We start from the raw sequence: 20,826 nt of genomic DNA, 5'->3' as shown, positions 1-20,826 counted from the left end.
AATCCTTGGTTCATAAGGATTTCGAATGATCCATACTAGTACAATCCCTGGAACTGTCTCCTACAAAGTAGGGGACCTGTTAAAAATAGTAACTCTCTCCAATCCATGTAAAAATGTGTCTACATCATCACTGTATTCATCCCGCAACCAGTCTCCCTGGGACCTACCCCTAGCCTGTATTTGCATTTGTCTTTGAACGTCCAGCTTGATGAAATGTGCATGGGAAAATTTAGGGGTTAACGGGACCCAAAGAAGGAGATGATCCTTGACATGGCACTTCATCAGTTTATAGAGTATAGGTGACTCTAAGAGCTCAAAGGAAGGGGAAAGGAAGTATTATTGCCAACTTAAGAATTTCAGATCAACCTAGCCTACCCATTTCACTGTCATCAGAGGGTAAATTTGACAAAAAGCAACTGATGCTCTTGTCTTTCTTCTACCAACTTCCCAAATTCTTATCTTATTTTTTTTGTAGAACGTTTGGAGTTCTTTCTGGTCATAACTTGTATGAGAATGTCTATAAGAACTAAATTTGGAAGTTATACCATTTGTTGGCAACAGTAATCTATCTTGGTTTCTTATCAATAACAGTTCCTTAAATGTCAAGGCAAGTTTCAGAGCTCCTAAATTCTAAATTCTACTAAGTGTACAATTTTATGTCTGGAGAAAGGATTGATTAATTTTTTCTTCTTGTGATTTCCAGCTTTCCATAAGTTTTCTTTCGTAGGTATCTATTATTGGAAATTGTTGCTTCTGATTTTGTGGAAATATCTGTTTAACTAGGATGGTGATACATAACACCATTCCTTTGTTCTACATCAATTTTTATGGTCAGTACATTGAAGCAAAAAATTAAAGGGTTGAGAGACTCAACACAACTCTCCCACTATTTTCTCTCTAAGAACTTGAAGCCAGACTTTCCTTCTTTTCACACTATTACGAAAAGAAAGAATGAGGAAAAACAGATTGGAGACTACTCTGAGTGATCCTTTAAAACAGAGAAAAATTCCAGATTCTGAAATGGATAAGCAACCTTCTAGCTTTCTTTGAAGTTGGTGCTTGCATGAAATTTGCCAGAAATCTGTGCCAAAGATGATCGAAGGTTTGCAAGAAGCTTCAAATGAATACAATAGGAATGTCTGAGGATCACAGAATTCCTTCCTACACCAAGCAATTAGAATATTATATACCAGGTCACTGTTATCTACATTATATTTGTAACAGTCCATTTTCAGCAGATAAAACATGGTGGATTTGATTGAACCTACCATAAGTGCTGTCTCAGTGATATAGAGTCAGAATCTCACTTTAAGAACCAGCAACTAAACAAACGTATTCCTTTAGCTTTCAATCTCATCAGACTGCAATATGATTTACATTTATTGATTGCCTGTTGTATCCATTTAAATGAGTGCAGGCAAGTCTATTCTCCAACTCTACATTTCCAAATGGAAGGCCAACAGTTCCTGTACTCCAAGTACAGGAACTTAAGGGAGAGAGGGGATCAACATTGCTGCAACAGTTGCCCCTTCAAGGTCCACAACATTACAGTCGCCTACGTATTTTCTCTGGCACAGCTAATTTACCACTTGCCCAGGTTTGACAGTTTTCCCTTGACATTATTCTCCTTTTAAAGTCATGCATCGGTATTTATCAGCTTCTTACATAAATATAGTCATAACATACAAGCAGATACACACACACAGAGATGGAACTAACTAGTGTTTCCAAGACGTGTAAAAGAATTATGTAAATTTCCTTTTGGCATGTTGCTTTGATGTGGCATAATTAGACAGTAAAATGGTGTTCTTTTTACTACATGAAAGAGAATCTCGTGGGGTTAGAGTTGCATAAGAAAGAGTACATTACAAGTAAAAAATCTGGGATTATTTGGCTTTATCCAATACTATTTTTTTGTTTACTACAGGAGATAGCATGCTATTTGGGTATTGAGCTGGGAAAAATAAAGATCAAGCGTTTTGCAGACGGTGAAATCTATGTTCAGCTTCAAGAAAGTGTTCGGGGATGTGATGTATTTCTAGTACAGCCAACCTGTCCACCTGCCAATGAGAACTTAATGGAGTTGCTTGTAATGGTTGATGCATGTCGTCGGGCATCTGCTCGAAATATAACTGCTGTCATTCCCTACTTTGGATATGCTCGAGCTGATCGTAAGGTATTTTTATTGAATAGTTCTAATTATGGCAACGCCTAATTCTCATTTGATGCTAAGAGTGACAATAGGAAAATGTTGTTGAAATGGTAAATGCAAAGCTAACAGGCAATTAAATATGATAAAGGTTTATGATTATCTTAATGTGGCACGTATGCATGAAAGCTAAATTTTATACAGGAATTTGACAAAATGTGGTATTGTTTTGTGAGTGCATATGATATTATTCTGAAATCATAAACACATCTACCTTGTTCTCCTTAGTAATTTTAATCTTTACTTGTAAAGTTTTGTAGATGTTCTATGCTAAGAGCAATTTCACTTTTCTCACAGCAATCATACAAGTAGATAAGCAAAATGCAGATAGAACATATAAGCAGATCTTACAGAAGACAAATCAGAAACAAGAAAAATGTATGTGTTTGTTTCGGCGGTCAACAGGATGCTTCAACCAGCAAAGTCTCCGTTGGTCAGCCAGCCCAGCATGTGTCACAACAACCCTCCAACCAGTAGATGAGTCAACCCAAGTCAGTTCTACAAAAGTCAACGCTGTCCTGAAAAGTCAACGCAGGGGCAGCAAGCTAAAAGTCAATGCAGCAGCAAAACGGTCAACCCTTTGACCTCGATTTTTGTGCCAGGTAGTATGGCCTTCAAAAATCGAACCTCCCACAAGTTTTCAGCTTGTTTGGACCAAGCGTTGACCAAAGTCAACACTGGTCAAACTTCTGCGAAACCCTAGCAGCAGAAACCCTAGCAGCAGAAAAATCCTCTTCGTCCTTCCCACGTGTGGCTGAAATTCGTCCTCCAGGTAGCTCGTACTTTTTAGGATGAGAGAGGAAGATGTGAGTTGTGTTGTAATCAAATTCTCTCCAACTTTTCCTGTATATATATATATCCATCAATGAGGGTGTGTGACACATCTGTTGGGCATGTGAGCCTACATTACAAAACTGGCTGACCTTTGCACATATAATTTATTAAGAATAATAAATTCAAAATATAAGTTCTACTCATCGGATTAAGACTATTTTTATATGGATTTTACACCTCTCACAAAGAGGAATCCAACAAAAATATTAGCCTCTTAATCTGAGCATCAGAACATGGAGTTTGGACCTAGTTGTCCAAATTTAACACTCCCTCTTAACTAGGGAGAACTCCATCTATTAGTGCAATTAACATCGTGAGTCATCCCGCCGAAACTTGCTTTGCTGGCTTCTTTATTTCAGAACAGAAGTGGGTCAGTCACAAAGACATCATTCCCCGACTGACATAATCAGTCCAGAGGTCCCAGACCTCACAAATATTGATCCCAGATCAAGTGGTTGGACCATGCCATCCTAGATAGAGAGTACGGCAATCTCTGATGCGTCCATCAGTCTTTGCTAATAGTCTCTAGCTTTTCCACACCTCATTGGCCAAATGAGAGGTACTTCCCATGAGCCCTGAACTCAATGGGTAGGATGCATACGGGGCACAGATTAAATGAGTGGCGAACCAGCTCAATAATCACAAGGGTGGGGCAGAAGCATTATGAGTGCTTATAGCTCCGAGAAGCTATCCCCAAAGCCCCCCAGAGCTCCCAGAGCTCATCGTCCAACAGGACCCACATCATAGGGTCTTTCCACGACACCAAGACTCTCACGGAAGGTTAGGAACTTGACCTTCCCCAGGGGCTTAGTGAGAATATCCGCGACCTGCTCATCAGTTTCCATATGATCGAGCCTTACGACGCCTCGCTGTACCATATCCCGGATAAAGTGGTACCTGATATCAATATGCTTGGATCGGTCGTGGAACACAGGATTCTCAGTCATACGAATCCCACTCTGATTATCACAGAGTATTACAGTGGTATCTAGCACATGTTGGAACAGCTCACTAAAGAGCTTCCTCAACCAAACTGCTTCACAACAGGCCATACTAGCAGCAATGTATTCGGCCTCCGCGGTGCTCAAAGCCACCGACTTCTGCTTCCTGCTCATCCATGAGATCGAAGCAGAACCAAGATTGAAACAGCATCCAGATGTGCTCTTACGATCCACCACACTGCCAGCCCAATCGACATCAGTATATCCCCGGAGTATCACACTCCCGGCAGTGTATCTCAGCCCATGGTTTATCGTGCCCGGAAGATATCTCAAAAGATTCTTGGCACCAACCCAGTGAAAATGATGAGGCTCAACCATCTGTTGACTCAAAGTATTCACTGCAAAACATATGTCCGGACGGGTGTTCACTAAGAACATCAAAGCTCCTATGAGTTGACGATACTCAGTAGGATTGGCCAAGATAGGCCCTGCAGCGCTGCCACTCAACTTCTTAAAGTTGAGTTCCATTGGTGTCGACACGGACTTACAGTCCACCATCCCAAATCTTTCCAGAAGCTTCACAATATACTTTCCTTGAGAAAGGAAAATCTCTCCAGGTCTCTGCCAGACCTCCAGGCCTAGGAAATAGTGCATCAGTCCTAGGTCTTTCATCTCGAACTCAGCAGCAAGCTCCCTCTTACATTGATGAATGAGAGGGTCATCACCTGTCAGGAAGAGGTCGTCCACATACAGCACTAGAATGAGAGGCTTTCCTTCCTCAACCTTAAAGTAAAGGTTTGGATCAGCATTGCTTCGAGTGAAGCCCAACTTCATCAAGTAACTATCCATCCTCTCATACCAAGCTCTGGGTGCTTGCTTTAACCCATAGAGGGCCTTCTTCAACCTGCAGACATAAGTGTCTCGATCTTGAACTTCAAATCCCAGAGGTTGTTCTACATACACCTCTTCCTTTATTGCACCATGCAGAAAAGCGGTCTTGACATCCATCTGATGAAGACTCCATCCTTGCGTGGCAGCAAGGGCTATGATGGATTGGATGGTGGTATATCGAGCCACAGGTGCAAATATATCGTCATAGTCAATTCCTTCCTTTTGAGAGAAGCCACGGGCAACAAATCTTGCCTTAAACTTTTCAGCACTCCCATCAGATCCATGTTAAATCTTGTAGAGCCATTTAGTGGTGACAACAGATTTGTCCTTCGGTCTCGGGACCACATCCCAGACATCATTCTTCATAATAGCCTCATATTCTTCATGCATAGCATCCTTCCAGACTTGATGCTTGATGGCTTCTTCAAAAGATCCAGGTTTAGATTGTATAATAGTACTCATGGCAGCTAGATACCCTTGGTATCTACACGGCTTCTTGCTTTCTCGGAATGTTCCCCTTGGGGCAGCATGACCCTCAACATCTTCGAGGGTGTCCCTGAGCCATGATGGCCTCTTTCCTAGAGAAGGGGAAGGATCAATAGGGTCCATTGGCCCTTCAACATCAGGCATAGTCTCATCCTGGGGTTCTTCCAGATTTTCAGGTCTTTCTTCATGGTTTTCTTACGATCTAGGAAGATCTACTACTTTCTTCAGGGAAGCATCTTCGTCAAAAGTGACATCATGGTTTATCTCTACTTCCCTTTGACCAGGTACATAGACTCTATATGCCTTAGAAGTCTCACTGTAGCCCACAAACATTCCTTTCTTCCCAGTAGCATCCAGCTTACTTCTCTTTTCTTTCGGCACATGAAAATAGACAGGACATCCAAAAATTCTAAAATGTGAGACATCAGGTTTCTTACCAGAGAAAACCTCTTCGGGAGTTTTGGAGTCCAAAGCGGAATGAGGGCATCGGTTTTGAATGTACACAGCAGTATTTGCAGCTTCTCCCCACAGAAACTTTGGAAGACCCTGGTCACATAGCATGGCACGGGCAGCTTCCACAATAGTCCTATTCTTGCGTTCAGCAACACCATTCTGCTCAGGAGTATATGCAGTGGTAGTCTCCCTCTTAATGCCAGCTTCTCTGCAAAAGTCTTTGAACTCATTTGACTCATATTCAGTGCCATTGTCAGTCCTCAAAATCTTGATCTTCTTTCCGGTCATATTTTCCACCAAGGCTTTGAAGGTACGGAACCACATGAAAGCCTCATCCTTCTTCTTCAAGAAGTATATCCAGGTTTTGCGAGAGAAGTCATCAGTAAATGTCATATAGTAAGAACATCCCCCCAGGGATGTTACAGGCAACATACCGGAAAGATCAGAATGGACCAGTTGCAATATCTCAGATGTCTTTGTGACACTTGAGGGGAAAGGTCCCCTTGTATGTTTTCCTTCAGCACAGCCCTTACATACACCTTTATGATTATTTCCAAAATTAGGCATCCCTGTCACCACCTTCCTTGCTTCGGGAAGAGCCTTGTAATGAAGGTGTCCAAATCTTCGGTGCCATAGTTCGGTTTGACGGATAGTATCACAAGTCATAGCTCCCAACGGACTCCCTCCAACCTGGTAGAGTGTACCAACTCTAAAACCAATTGAGATAGCTTCCTTGAAGCTCTTCTTCCACATGAGTACCTTTCCATCAGAGAAAGTTACATTGAATCCTTTGTCTTCCATGGCAGATACAGACACAAGGTTCTTCTTCAATTTGGGTACATAAAGTACATCTTGTAGATGGAGGACTTGTCCTTGAGACAAGTGGAGGGTCACAGTCCCGGTCCCTTTCACAGGATAAGTGGCATTATCCCCAAGGATAATTTCTAGATTAGTATCCCTTTCAACCATGTCAGAAAGTGCTTCCTTGAATCCGGTGATGTGTCTTGAGGCACCACTATCGATTAGCCAGACATCCATAGTGTCGGGCGGAGATGCAGCTGAGAGAGCAGATATTAGAATATACTCATTTCTTTTATCAACAACATTAGACTCCTCATACCTGGTATTTTTGGTCCTTTTAGAAGGTGGATGGCTTCCTTCAAAGTGAGCCTTCCTCTTTCCTTTGGATTTGTCATTTCTTTGATTCCCATTCCTTCGGTTGTTGTTGTTGTCGTCACTATCGGGAGAATTCTTCTGGAAGGGGCATTCTCTAGCATAGTGTCCAGTCCTATGGCAGGTGAAACATTTACCCTTCTTCTTTTGAGTCTTAGTCCTTCCTTTGTCCTTGGAACCACCAGAGTTCTTCTTTCGGGAATGAGCAACATAGGCAGCATTTCTTTCATTATCAAATTCCTTCATCCTTGTTTCTTCTTGCATACATCTAGACAGAAGCTCATCAAAGTTAGGGATGGTATTATTGTTGAGAATGGTAGTTGTGAATACTTGCCATTCATATGGAAGTCCTCCAAGTGCGGTGAGAACCATCTCACGATCAGTTATTGTCTCCCCAATAGCTAGCAGATTGTTCCTGGTTTCGGTCAACTTCATAAAGAAAGTTTGAATAGACTCGTCTCGGCCCTTCTTCATATTCTTCAACTTGTTCTTGAGGAATAGCACTTGGTTCACATTGTTTACTCGGAACATAAGTATCAGTTTGTCATACATCTCCTTGGATGTGCCTAGTTCAGATATGTAGGCAACCAGACTCTTATTTATGGATTCCCTGATCAGCAGTTTTGCTCTGATTTCTCCCTTCTTATACTTGTGTTTAACAGCAGCAGAGGCATTTGATGGAGGTTCTTGAATCTTCCCTGTCACATGATCTAGGAGATCATGATCTTCTAATTTGAGATCTAATAACATCTTCCAGGCATGGAAGTCATCACTTCCAGTCAGCTTGTCATTCTCCCTGAATTCAAGCTTAGAGGAATCCATTTCATTCGATGATGATTGCTATAGATAGAGTTTGTCTTCACCTCAGCTCTGATACCATGTAAAGTTTTGTAGATGTTCTATGCTAAGAGCAATTTCACTTTTCTCACAGCAATCATACAAGTAGATAAGCAAAATGCAGATAGAACATATAAGCAGATCTTACAGAAGACAAATCAGAAACAAGAAAAATGTATGTGTTTGTTTCGGCGGTCAACAGGATGCTTCAACCAGCAAAGTCTCCTTTGGTCAGCCAGCCCAGCATGTGTCACAACAACCCTCCAACCAGTATATGAGTCAACCCAAGTCAGTTCTACAAAAGTCAATGCAGTCCTGAAAAGTCAACGCAGGGGCAGCAAGCTAAAAGTCAATGCAGCAGCAAAACGGTCAACCCTTTGACCTCGATTTTTGTGCCAGGTAGTATGGCCTTCAAAAATCGAACCTCCCACAAGTTTTCAGCTTGTTTGGACCAAGCGTTGACCAAAGTCAACACTGGTCAAACTTCTGCGAAACCCTAGCAGCAGAAACCCTAGCAGCAGAAAAATCCTCTTCGTCCTTCCCACGTGTGGCTGAAATTCTTCCTCGAGGTAGCTCGTACTTTTTAGGATGAGAGAGGAAGATGTGAGTTGTGTTGTAATCAAATTCTCTCCAACTTTTTCTGTATATATATATATCCATCAATGAGGGTGTGTGACACATCTGTTGGGCATGTGAGCCTACATTACAAAACTGGCTGACCTTTGCACATATAATTTATTAAGAATAATAAATTCAAAATATAAGTTCTGCTCATCGGATTAAGACTATTTTTATATGGATTTTACACCTCTCAGAAAGAGGAATCCAACAAAAATATTAGCCTCTTAATCTGAGCATCAGAACATGGAGTTTGGACCTAGTTGTCCAAATTTAACATTACTCTCTATCGTATGCCTGTTTATATCAATTACAAATTATGATATAAAAATCTTTTTGCACTTGAGATACACTGACATCTTCAAGGGTAAATAGCCAATCTGGTCTGTGAATGGTTCGATAGAGAATATATAAGTGGTTTGATCTCTGGTAGTTATAATATTTGGATTTTGATGAAAGATCACCATACACCTTGGGATACATGTTTTTTTTTCACTTTTGATTTTAATTGTAAATTTGAAGTCATTGGTTTGGAATTGACAAGTCAATTTTTTGATAAATTGCAAAAATATGTGCGTTTCCTAGAAGAAAGAAAGAAAGAAAGAAAGAAATTATTTTAATGTCCATGAGGCTAAAGATAGCCTATGGGATAGATTGCTTCTTCATTTGCTTGATGTATTCAGCCCTTCTTCTATGAAGCTTCACAATAAATGCTCCCAACTTCTCGACAAACCCCTCGCTAAATAGATTATCCCAAGAGCCAGCTGCCAGTATACCTGCATAACTTTCCCTGTTGTCTTTGAAGGCCTCACATTCTAAAATGAAATGTTTTTCTGTTTCCACTTTTCCGGAAGAACAAAAAATGCATACCCTTACCTCCCACACTTCCTTTGGCCTTTTTCAGCGCCCCTATTTCACAACAAAGTTGATGAGAATTAGTCCTTAACTGAGCAATAAGAATTTCGGCTCTCCAAGAGATATTGGCCTCTATGTATGCTTTTGGTTGATGATTATGAGTGGGATTAAACACTTCAATATAGTAATTTTTCTTTCTTCCTAGCTCCTTATACCAAGTACGTTTGGAGAACTTTTCCATAACAAAAGCTTTTATCTCTTTGTTGTTTATGGGACACGCATTCAAGCAAATACCCCATTTACTAAATCATTTGTTATTTTGCTGCATCCAAGTTTTTTTGCTCTTGCACAATCTATCATTAAAGACAACCTTAGGTTATTTTGCTGCATCCAAGTTTTTTTGCTCTTGCACAATCTATCATTAAAGACAGCCTTAGGCCATCTACTCTCTTCTATTTGCTCAATTTTTTTTAAATACCTTATGACTCACACCATAGCAATTGCTTCAATAGGAGCAGTCCCTATTTCACTTAACAAGATATCATAAGAAACTGCACTTTTAATCTTAAATTTGTTTGTAATTAAATGCTTCTGAATTTTCTCAATTTATCTCCACTGCATGTCGGAGGTACTGCTAGCCCACAGTTCACAACCATAGAGAATCACCGGAATCACTAGAAGCCCAAAAAGAGTTTGAATGGTCTTCCAGTCCCATAACTCTGCGTCTTTACACCTATTTTGAAAAGCATAAAATGCTTTCCAACCCCCCAAAGTTCTTTTCTTTCTACAACCATTCCAGTTTATATTTTTGTTGAAGTCAATTCCGAGGTATTTGTAATCCACAACTTCTTCTAGAATGTTGCCTTCAAAGTGGAACTTATGCTGGTTATGTTTTCTTTTCTTAGAGAAGACCACTAATTTCGTTTTGTTGATATTGACTTGTGTCCCCACACTTCTACAAAAATGCTCAAGGTATAGTAAGTGCTCTTGCAAACCAAGCACCGATTTAGCAATCAGAATAAGGTCATCTGCACACAAAAGAAGACTTATAACAAACTTGCACAAATAGATACCATCACCCCCTTGCAAATTTAACCACACGTCAAGCTTGTCGATAGATAAACCAAAAAAGGTAGGAGACAGTGGGCAACCTTGCTTGACCCCGATATCGCTTCTAAAACTTTCAGAAATGCCTGCAGAAGTTCTAATTTTGACTTTCACCTCTTCATACAGCCTATGCACAACTGCTCTCAAATATTTAGGAACCCGAAGTTCCTCTATTCTCTGCCAAAGTTTATCCCTAGGAACCGAGTCAAATGCTTTTCTGAAATCAACAAAGCAACAAAAGACTTCTTCTTTTTTCTCCCAAACTTTTTCAATGATGTGCCTTAAAGTTATGCAATGATCAACTGTGGAATGTTTAGGTCTAAAACCTGCTTGCCGTTTAGCACGCTTATTTCTTTCTTCTGCCCACTTGCTAATTTTGTTTTCTAGCATGCTTCCGAATAGCTTTGAAAACAAAGGGTTCATCATGATGGTCCTATAATTGGAGGGATTATTGATATTACCGCTCTTGAAAAGAGGTATTGCCAGACTAGTTGTCCAATCTGTGGGGAGCCCTTGTTGTATGATGTTGTTGAAGATTTTTGTAATGTGAGGTGCAAGAATCTTTGAGCCCCACTTTAGATATTTTGCTTGGAGTTCAGCTAAGTCTTTTGCTTTTCCAACACCCAACTTCTTGATACCCATCTCTACCTCTTGTACTGTGAAGAGTTTAGTATCAGTGTTGACCAAGGGGGGAGGGTCAACCTTGGGAACCTGCTCATAGAGTTGTCTTGCATAGTCAAACCATTTAGAAGCTGTAATATTATTTTCAATTTGTATCTTTTTTGGTTGGGGCTCCTTCCAAAATAATTTGGGATTGTTTTTTCCAAGAAAGATTAGTTCTTCCCTCCTTAAAACCATGAAATCAACCTTTTTCTTGTTTAATAGCTGCTTGTAAGATTTGAGCTTTATATTATCCTTGTTTGACTCTTTCCACATTCTCCTTGCCTTTTTGCATTTGTTGTCAAACCAAGCATTAACCAGAAAGCAATTTGTTTTAGACTTCTTAATTTTTTTTCTTTTGCACTTTGCAAGTGCGCATTGAATTAAATGTGTTAATTCATGACTATGAACGCTGTGAATTGTAATTTTCTCCTTCTCAAAGAGCCTCTCTAGCGTCATTTTGAAGGTGTTACAATTTTCTGGGGTCAAAAGAATTCTGCCCTGTGGGAGATTTTGTTGGACATGCTAAATTTTTGACTCTAATTGTTTCTTTCCAATCCAAGAGAAACATAAATAAATTGGCTTGTGATCTGATTTTAAATCCCACAGTGGATATCCAACCAAAACTTCTTCCATTTTTTCACACAAACCATGTGAGCAAATTACATAATCTACCACACTTGCTCCATTATAAGTTTTGCAAGTGAAATTACCGGACTTTGCCCATCTAGTCAAACCATTACAAATGACTAAATCAAAGGCCCCACATAGAGTAAGCAATTGTTCACCAAAGAGATTGCAACCCTTGTCCTCTAAAATTCTTTCCCACTGATGATTACTTTCTTCTGTAAGCCAAATAGGGTCAAAATCATCTTTACACCAAAGAATGCTAGCTTGCTCACTTGCAGTCCTAGCATTGAAATCACCCACTATAAGGACTTCACCTAGTTTCGAATATGTTGCAATATCCGCTTTTAAAGCTTCAAATGGATCTTTGTGGTTAAGCCCTCTACCTCTGTAGATTTTTGAAACCTGTGGCGCAAAATAGCATGCTGCAATTCTGATGTGGTTTCCATTTTCTGATATTTTAAACCAAATGAATTGCTTATTTGAGTCTTCTTTTTCTAACTGAATGAGACGACCTTCTTTCTCCCTTACTAAAACCATGATACCCTCGTCCCTTTGCCAGTCCCTGTTGCCTTGTTCCACACTGTCATCTTCCAGTATCCTTCAAACAACGGTGTCTTGCACCCTTCATGCTCATGTGTTTCTATGAGGCAAATTATGTCTCTATTTTCCGCAATAGGCCATAACCCAGGTCCTCGTCTCCATGGGTAACCTCTGTAGTTCCAACAAACTAATCTTAAAGAAACTTGGGTATGACTTGATTGCTATTTATTTTGACATGCAAGACTCACATTTGAGTCTTTGTCCCTGTTTTCCCATATCGACCTTGCTTTCTGATTTCCTGTTGAAGAGTTTGTTGCCTCTTCTTTATTACCATCTTGCTGCTCTGTTCTGGAAGGAGGTCCAAATTGCGCTATCACAGCTTTGCCTTTATAAATCCATGCTCTCTTTCCTTCATCTCTTGCTGCCCTAACCCTTAAAATTTCCTCCCTTCTTTCCTCCTGTTGTTTTACAGTTAAATCTTTTTCTAGAAAAAAACGAGAACCCCTCAAGAGATGTTTCTTGCTTAGAGTAATATATTTATCACGCAAGCTAGGCATAATGACTTTTATGGGCCTGGCTTTCTCCCCGTTAACCTTACCCACTCTCCATGCTTGGCATATTTGTCCTTGCCATAGCAATTTGTCTTTCAAGAAGTCTCTTGCAAGGTCAAAAGTACATTCATTTTTCCCATATTCTTTCACCCCTTTAATAATTATGTTTGCTGTCCTATTTTGTCTTTCCTTGCCTTCACTATCTTGCATGTTGTCAACCTGAATAATTGTTTCTCCTTCCTTATTAGCAGAATTGCTAATAACTTGAGCCCAAGTTTTGGAAACTTTGGTGGAATCTCCTTTCATTTCTTGTCGTGTTCTCTTCATAGTTGTTTATTTGTGCAATCATTTTCCCTTTATCCTGGGATGATTTCACATTCACCACCTCTGTACTTTCCACTACAGATTTCTTTATGTTTTGCACATCCGCCTTCATGCGTTTCCATTCTGTTCTTGTTCTTTTAAAATTTTATTGCTTTCTGCTAACGCCTTGTTCTCAACCGTTATTATATGAATTTTATGATCTCTTTCTTGCCCTTTAGCTTCTAAAACCTCCAACCTTTGTTTTGCATTTAACAATTCTTTCACATAAAGATCAGATGACCAGGTGAGAGGTGTGGATGTGGGACTATATAAGGCAGAATCATCGACGACTTTTCCTTTGGACTTCTTGTTGCCACGTGCTTGTGGAGGAGACTTGTTTGAGTGCTTTTTGCGAAGGGCTCGATTACTTTTCTTTTTAGACCGTTTCTTCCTTGTTTGCTCCCATTTTAGATGGGCTATTTTTTGTTTTAAAATTCCTCGATATTGTTTGGCATTGACCCAAACCCACTTCCCAGCTTTGGCAGATGAGGCAATTTTCACTTGTCCTAAATCATTTGTCTCCACATGTTCTAAAATTTCTGGTTCCTTTGTCATGTTTGAATGCATTTGCTGTTGCTCGATACCTCTGCTCTCTCATTGCTCACTGTTCATTGTTCACTGCTCTCGCTGCTCTTACTGCTGCCCACACTGCTCATACTGCTAACCACACTGCTCACACTACTCACTACGCTGCTCTTGAAAACATTGCTCATTTTTTCCTTTGCAATCGTGCTCACTTTGCCATTTGCACTTAATCCTCTATCCCCTCTTGCAGAATGTTATTCCGCCCTTTGCACTCAGTGCTATGTAGTATGCAAGTTCTCTATATATATAGTAGAAGAAAAGCAGTTTGGGACATGGTTCAATTCTGTAAATAAAAACAAACTGTGACACTGCTCCAAAGGAATTGAACTCAAGCCACGCACTTAACCCAATGCGTAATACTAACCCTTGTCAGCAGAATATAATAGTTTCGTCGTCCTTCTGGCTTTCTCTCAAGGAGAGTTTAAATCTTACAGAATTATATACCGGAAAACCATTAATTTTGCGAAACAAGTGAATTAATCAATGGTACCTTATCAACCACAGCCCTATGAGCCGAGAATGAACCCAAGATTTGAAACCCTTGAATTCCAACGAACCGATTAAAAAGAAGAAAGTCCCCAAGTAGCTCTGTTCGAATGTGGAGCTCTGTGTCGCATAACCTGGTCATCTGCTTGCAAATTTATATGTTGCATATCCTGTATGTCGCCTTTGGTGATCATCATCTGTGATGTCATTTGGCCTCTTTCTTAAATCAGAATGAGCCTGTTTTGCCTAAATGATCATCATCCGTGTGCACTGTTTTTATGTGTTGCACTATTTTGGAAAAAGCAGAATAGATTCTAATGAGATAGGTAGCTGAAGGTTCTAGTTATGACCTCTACTTGCCATGGTCCATGGTTATGATGGATGAAATGCCATCCAATCACTTGGGGTAAAGAGCAAATTTTTTTTCACAGCGAAGTTAATTTTGGTGCGTAAAACTTGCACCATGGAATTTTGTTTTCCTTCTTCCTAAGGACATGATTCCTAAGATTGTTGGTTTTTCTAGCATCAGATGTGTTCTAGCCACGAAACTTTGTGGAGAGGCTAGAATACATGTATACTCCAAAACAATGTTGCATGACTCATACTCGTATAAGACTGTTTGGCTATTGACTCGTCGACTCGTATAAGACTCGGGAACGACCCATATAAAACTCGTATAAGACTCGTCAAAAAGCAAAAAAAAACTTAAATTATGGTAAATTTTAAGCACAAAAAAGAAACTAATGACAATTCCAATCCTTATAAGTTACAAAAACCACAATATATGCAATAATTCATAACATCATCTCATATCTATAAAAATACAAGATAACATATTCGATTTTTGTAAGCAAAACATTTAGATACTGAATAAGAAAAGGAATCATGATTCCATAATTAAAATAAAAAATGTCAGCAAGTTCAAAATTCAAATACATATGTCATAAATGATAAATGATTGTCTCATAACAATCTTGAGTCTCATCACTCATGGACGACCACACCTACAATAAGCCCTTGTGGAGCTAATGCTAACATCGGAAGGCTGAAACAATTGTGAGGCAAGCGTATTTGGAATCTCCATTTGAGATGGGAAACTAGAGAGATCCTCATTCTCTTCATCAAGCCAACTCAAATCAGGGGACTCCTCCTCCACTACCCAATTAGACTCTAATTAATCAATAGTATCAAATAAAACTAGATATGTATCCTTTGGTTGCACTTGTTTTGTGAGCCCTCCGCAGCCCGTAGGCTAAGGAGGCAGTCCTCCTCAGCCCAAAAGAATTTGCAAATTAAAAAAAAAAAATTCGAAAACAAAAAAATAAATAAATTGAATACAAAAAATAAAACAAAATTACATGGAAAACATTCAAACAAGGTTCATGAAGCCTACCTGAAGCTGGGTTTGATTTGATGAATCCTCCTTTAGCCTCCTCCAAGAGCTCCTTCACTATGCAATGGAGTCACTCAACACTCATAGAAATGAGCCAAACACTAAAATGACAAGTGATAGACAAATGGAAGGGAGAGAGGTGCTTACAAAGCATTTTCTTGCCTTGAATTTCCCTTTTCCTCCACCTCATTTCCAAAAAAGAACAAAAAAATAAGACATAAAAGAGAAAAGAGAAAAATAAAAATAAAAAAATTGCAATCTAAGGTTCAACGGGTCTTATAGGGGTCCGATGCTGGTCTTTTGCCAAACCCGTGGGTCTTATACAAATACACATGTTTAATGCGAGTTTAGCCGTGTAAGGGTCTTAAGCGTGAGTTCTATGTGAGTGACCCGGCTCACTATAGAACCCGCCAAGACCCGCAGGTACTCGCATGTCTTATGCGAGTGGTGCTTCACTGCTCCAAAACCTAGAAATTGTTTATGGAAATTCCACTTAGAGACGACTTAATTAAAATAATTAATATTTTTTAATGGTACCTAATTCTAAACTTAGGAAAACTGATTAATTAAAGGGTATTAATTAAGTCATGGTGAGAATCTTCTAGAAGAAGACTTGGATCGATTTCTAGTTAATCTTAGCCATCGATTATGTTTTAATCTTGGCCGTTGAAGCCTCAATGAGAGATTATAAGAAGAAATTTGATGGGAGTTGGAGAACACACTAGTGAGACAAGGAATTCGATTTTGCTGGGAAATCGAACTCCAGAGTAACAACAGTCAGTTGCTGGAGGTGATTCAGTGAAGTCGAAGCAGTGAAAGAGGGGCAGGGATAGTAAGGCCGAAAGGAAGATTCTCTAGTCCGGTGAGTGCATAGCAGAGAAGTAGTGAGTTCCATAGAGAGGCAACACATAGTTTCAGAGGGAGATCCATATTTTGCTGAGGAGAAGTCGAAATTCAGTGCCAAAAGCCAGAGGGGGAGCCCAAAGGCCAAGAGGATCGATTTTCCAGATAGCAGCTGATCAGTTAGCGAGAGAGACGTTGGTCCAAGTTGTGGGACGCAGATCTATGTAGGTTGACGCAGAGGCAGCAAAGGGCAGCTCATCTTGAGCCAAGGTCAGTGTTGGATCACCGGTGGGAGTGAAATTTTTCTCACTAGATCTCCTGTCAGTTATTTCTCTGTATGGAAAGCTAGATTTGAGCTTCCATAGATTTGTACTCAAATTTACTACTGCATAATAAATAAAACCCTCAGCTGCTGCACCGATTTTCCCAAGTTGGGTTTTTCTAGGGACATTGGTCCAAAAATAACAGTGTTATTTATGTGTGTGTGATTATATTCTTCCAACATTATTTTTCTTCTACAGTATTGTATTTGTGAAGGTTGTAGTGTACTAGTTTCGATATTTACCGTAGGATGTAGTAAATAATTTGTTCAAGTTATTTAACAAATAGAAGAAACTTAATCAGTTGCTGCAGTAGGATTCAGGGTTTCCGAATTTTCACAAAGATGTCATTTTACTTTGAGCACTTCATGCAGCTGAGAGTTGGTCCCGTTGTCGCCCAAATTGTACAGGTGAATGCAACAACGACTCAGGGTAGGGGTTGTCACTTTGATCCCCGCCCTCTTCGTTCAAGCTGTCTCCCTACTGTTTACAACAGGCTATGAGGGGTAGTCCCTATGAAATGTGAAGATGAGAGGCTTATTGGGAACCGACAAGCTTGGGAGACACAACTGAATGGCCTAACAACTTGGTTAATGATGATTAACAAGTTTAATTATTAGCATGATTTGATTAGATTATTTGAGAGACCAGTGCCTTATGGAGTCAAATCACTTGCGCAATATAAATTAACTACCAAGTTACAGAACGAACAATTGTTGCTTAGGATGTACACTATCTTATATGCGATGCGACACCTAAAACTAAGTGAAATGCAAACTCTTGATTAATTTTAGATTAGATGCCTATCTAAGTGAATCATTTCTCTTAGTTGTTTTGAACTCAAGTGTAGGTTGTGGAGAGAAACCCAGGAGAAGATAACAAAGGCTATATTAACGATACCTCTCCTGGAGTTCTAACTACTTGATGCCTTCATCGCTGCAGAGACTATGGCTTTGATGATTGCAAGGTCACCGTGTTAACCACAAGTGAGGGTCTAGTTTCACAATTTGGATGAGAAAGGTGGGTCCTGTTATCGCTCAAACTAGCAGGGGTCCTAGGAGGGGATCCTATAGAGAAACTACTAGGTCAAGGGCAACAATGGAGCGATAGCCTACTGTCACCTCAACTAAGGTTCTCTGCTCTTTACAGACTTTCACCGATGGGAGGAGACTCGGTATAAAAGGAATCACAAGGAAATGAATCTATGAAAGGATAAGAAGTGATTCCCAAGGCCTATTCACAAAAGAGTGATCCAAAATGTATCCTAAAAAACCTCTAAGTCTTAAAAAATCAAAACTATCGCAAAAGGAAAACCTTCACAAAATGGTGGAAAACACTAGCAGGAGCGAAAAACATGAAGAAATAGTGGAAAACGGGCCTATTGGAGGTCAAAGGAATGACTCACAGGCGCTGTCGGATCTGGCCTATCAACGGTCCAGATCCGATCGGCATATCACAATTGGCGGTGGCAAGCGAAGGTTATCGGAGGCGGCTCTATGAACATTGCGACAGCGATCAATGCGAGTCAATGAGGACTGTCGATTAAGTGCGCAGATCGACGGCTCAGGTTAGCTCGTGATATTGCGTCGACAAAACACAAAGGGAAAGGCTTATGGAGGACCGAAGACAGTGCGGAATGCAATTGCGATATATCACATTGGAGCAATATAAAGGAGCGGGGTCGATACACTTTCGACTTGCGATAGCCGGACCCGACGGAGATTATGGATGAAATTTAAGATAATCTGAGTTCTGGAAAAAGGGCTTTTTCTATATAAAATCACGTTTTCGTTGAATAAATGAAAGCCAAAGGAAACGCAAATTGGGCGATTTAATGGACTCGAAAGGGTTTTAGACGCAACGATATATGTTTTGAGTTCCGAAGCAAGCGGGATTTCAGGCGGGCCGTAGGCGGTAAGTGGTATTGGCCGGGCTCCGCCAGAGCCCATACACTAGCCGCCACATGGTTACGCGCCAGAGAGAGAAAACTGCCCTTTTCGGGCGGGTAATCCCCGGGTTGTTAAGCCACCCGTAATCAATAATAACCGTTGATCAACAATCACTTGCAATCGCGCCCAAAGACGGATCCAAAGGGAATATAGGGCGGAATTAATGATTTTTGAAGTCCGATAGACTGCGTTTGGGCAGATTTTCCCGTGTTTTAGTGTACTCCTCTGTGTAAACAGAGAATGACTATTCTGAGGATTTCAAAGGCGCCGATGGTCCTTCTGTTACAGAACAGGTGGCCACCATCCCTGAAGGCATTTAGCAATGATTGCTAATGCTGAGAGGGGGATTTGAGAGGACAGAGGTCGGAAGCCAGAGAGCCCAGAAGAGGAAACGAACAGACAGCGCAGATTGGCTTAAAAGCCACAGAAGACAGAAGACAGAGACATGCAGTGCTGAGACAGAGAGAAAACAGAGCCAGAGAAGGAGAGAAAGAGTCTGTGTACTCAGAGAGGCTTGAGGGATTCAAGCAAACCCATGCTATTTTGTATATGTTGTGTTGAGACTCAAATTGGGCTCACATTTTGTAAAACTCTGCTCTTGAAGACATAATAGAGAGGTCACCATTGAAGGCTGGACCAGGAGACGTAGCCCAGGAGTTTTGGATGAACTCCATATTGAACTTGCTGTGTTATGTGTGTTTGTCTATTATGTTTCTTTAACTGCTTCATTGTCTATGTTATTCGCAATTTTATCGATCCATTGCACTAAGTAATATAGGCAAATCCATGCACATGTGTTAGGACCCTATACTACTAGTGTAACCCCTTATTGTTATTAGTATAACCCACTTATTATATTGATGTACCCATGTAGTGCCGATATTGTTACTATTGTGCCCCATAGAAGCCCACTATTGTTATTATTGTGCCCTTACATTATTATTGTTATGTCGGCTCTGATTATGTTATGACCCCTTAGACTCCTATATATAGAAAGGAGGTCTTTTCATTTGTATCATCAAAGAATTGTTCGTTTATGTAATGTAAAGGAGGTTGCCCCCTCGAAGAGGCTGAATTCTAAGGCATTGATCTATCTTTTCTTGAGCTGGTTTCATAACATTTGGTATGAGGGCTTTGGATTTTAGGGTTTCGCTGCTCCAAATAGGTCATCGTGGCATTTTCGCTATAACTTTTTCTTCTGTGACGTTTAAGAAGTCGCAAAAAAAACCCATTTGAGAAGAAATCGCGCTGAACCGTGGGTGTGAATTTCAGAGCTTTTCGCGATATTTGCGGAGATATGATCTGAGGAAGTTGGTCTTTTTGCAGACTCCTGAATTACATTCAAAACAGGTGACCTGGGGAAAATTGTCATAACTTTTTCTCTGGGGATCGGATTGAAATTTTGTAAGAAGGTACAGAAAGAGGATGGACTGTAGTTTCTTGTATGCATTTTTCAGATCCAAAGGTCGAAACAGTGACACGTGGCACTTCATACAAGTTCGATCTTCTAGAAAGGTCTATAATCAGGTCATCTTGGGAGATTGTGCATAACTCTTCATTAGAGAATCCAATTTGGATCAGACTGGTGGCATTAGAAAGAGGAAACAGAGGGATACTATAGGTCGCAATTTCAGAACTTAAAGATCTGAAAGTACAAAGTTACAGTCGTTTCAAGGTCGAGCTCCTAAAAATCAAGAAAACGCAAGATGAGGAAGTTTGATGGCAAGGATCCGGTAAATCAGATACTTCAGATGGAGCAATATTTTGATCTACATGGTGTACAATTGTTACAAAAGGTATGGATTGCATCTTCATATTAGAACCAGATCAATTTTTATGGTACAAAGGGCTTTGTTCTCGTAAACAACTTGTTACGTGGTCAATTCTCACGGAGGAAATGATAGCACATTATGAAGATATAAAGAGCAACACCTTCTTTAGAGCAACACCACAACAATTGGAAAGAGTAAAAGGGCTTTGTGACATAATGGAAAGAAAAATTATGGAAACCAGGAAGCGTACCCCTCACAACTATAAAGATGGAAGTGTTGTTTCTCCTAGCCTTCCACAACCTACAAGGGTTACACCACAATAATTGGAAG

General features: G+C 40.1%; 1 protein-coding gene across 5 annotated transcripts in view; it reads left to right on the top strand.

Moving 5' to 3' along the window:
- Window positions 1-20,826, top strand: part of LOC149235718 (ribose-phosphate pyrophosphokinase 1-like) — a 407,512-nt gene that overhangs the window by 95,473 nt on the left and 291,213 nt on the right. For all 5 annotated transcript variants that reach the window (XM_089372178.1, XM_089372182.1, XM_089372179.1 and 2 more), the window contains exons 2-3: window positions 1,418-1,597; window positions 1,928-2,176. In XM_089372178.1, coding sequence (XP_089228304.1) covers window positions 1,418-1,597; window positions 1,928-2,176 — 429 coding nt within the window. The remainder of the gene's footprint in view (window positions 1-1,417; window positions 1,598-1,927; window positions 2,177-20,826) is intronic.

Source organism: Pinus tabuliformis, chromosome 8, assembly GCF_031772625.1.
Source record: "Pinus tabuliformis cultivar Carrire ecotype Pingquan chromosome 8, CPIR1, whole genome shotgun sequence".
Classification (NCBI taxonomy): domain Eukaryota; kingdom Viridiplantae; phylum Streptophyta; class Pinopsida; order Pinales; family Pinaceae; genus Pinus; species Pinus tabuliformis.
The sequence above is the reverse complement of the archived record's forward strand: the minus strand, read 5'-3'. Positions and strand labels throughout refer to the sequence as shown.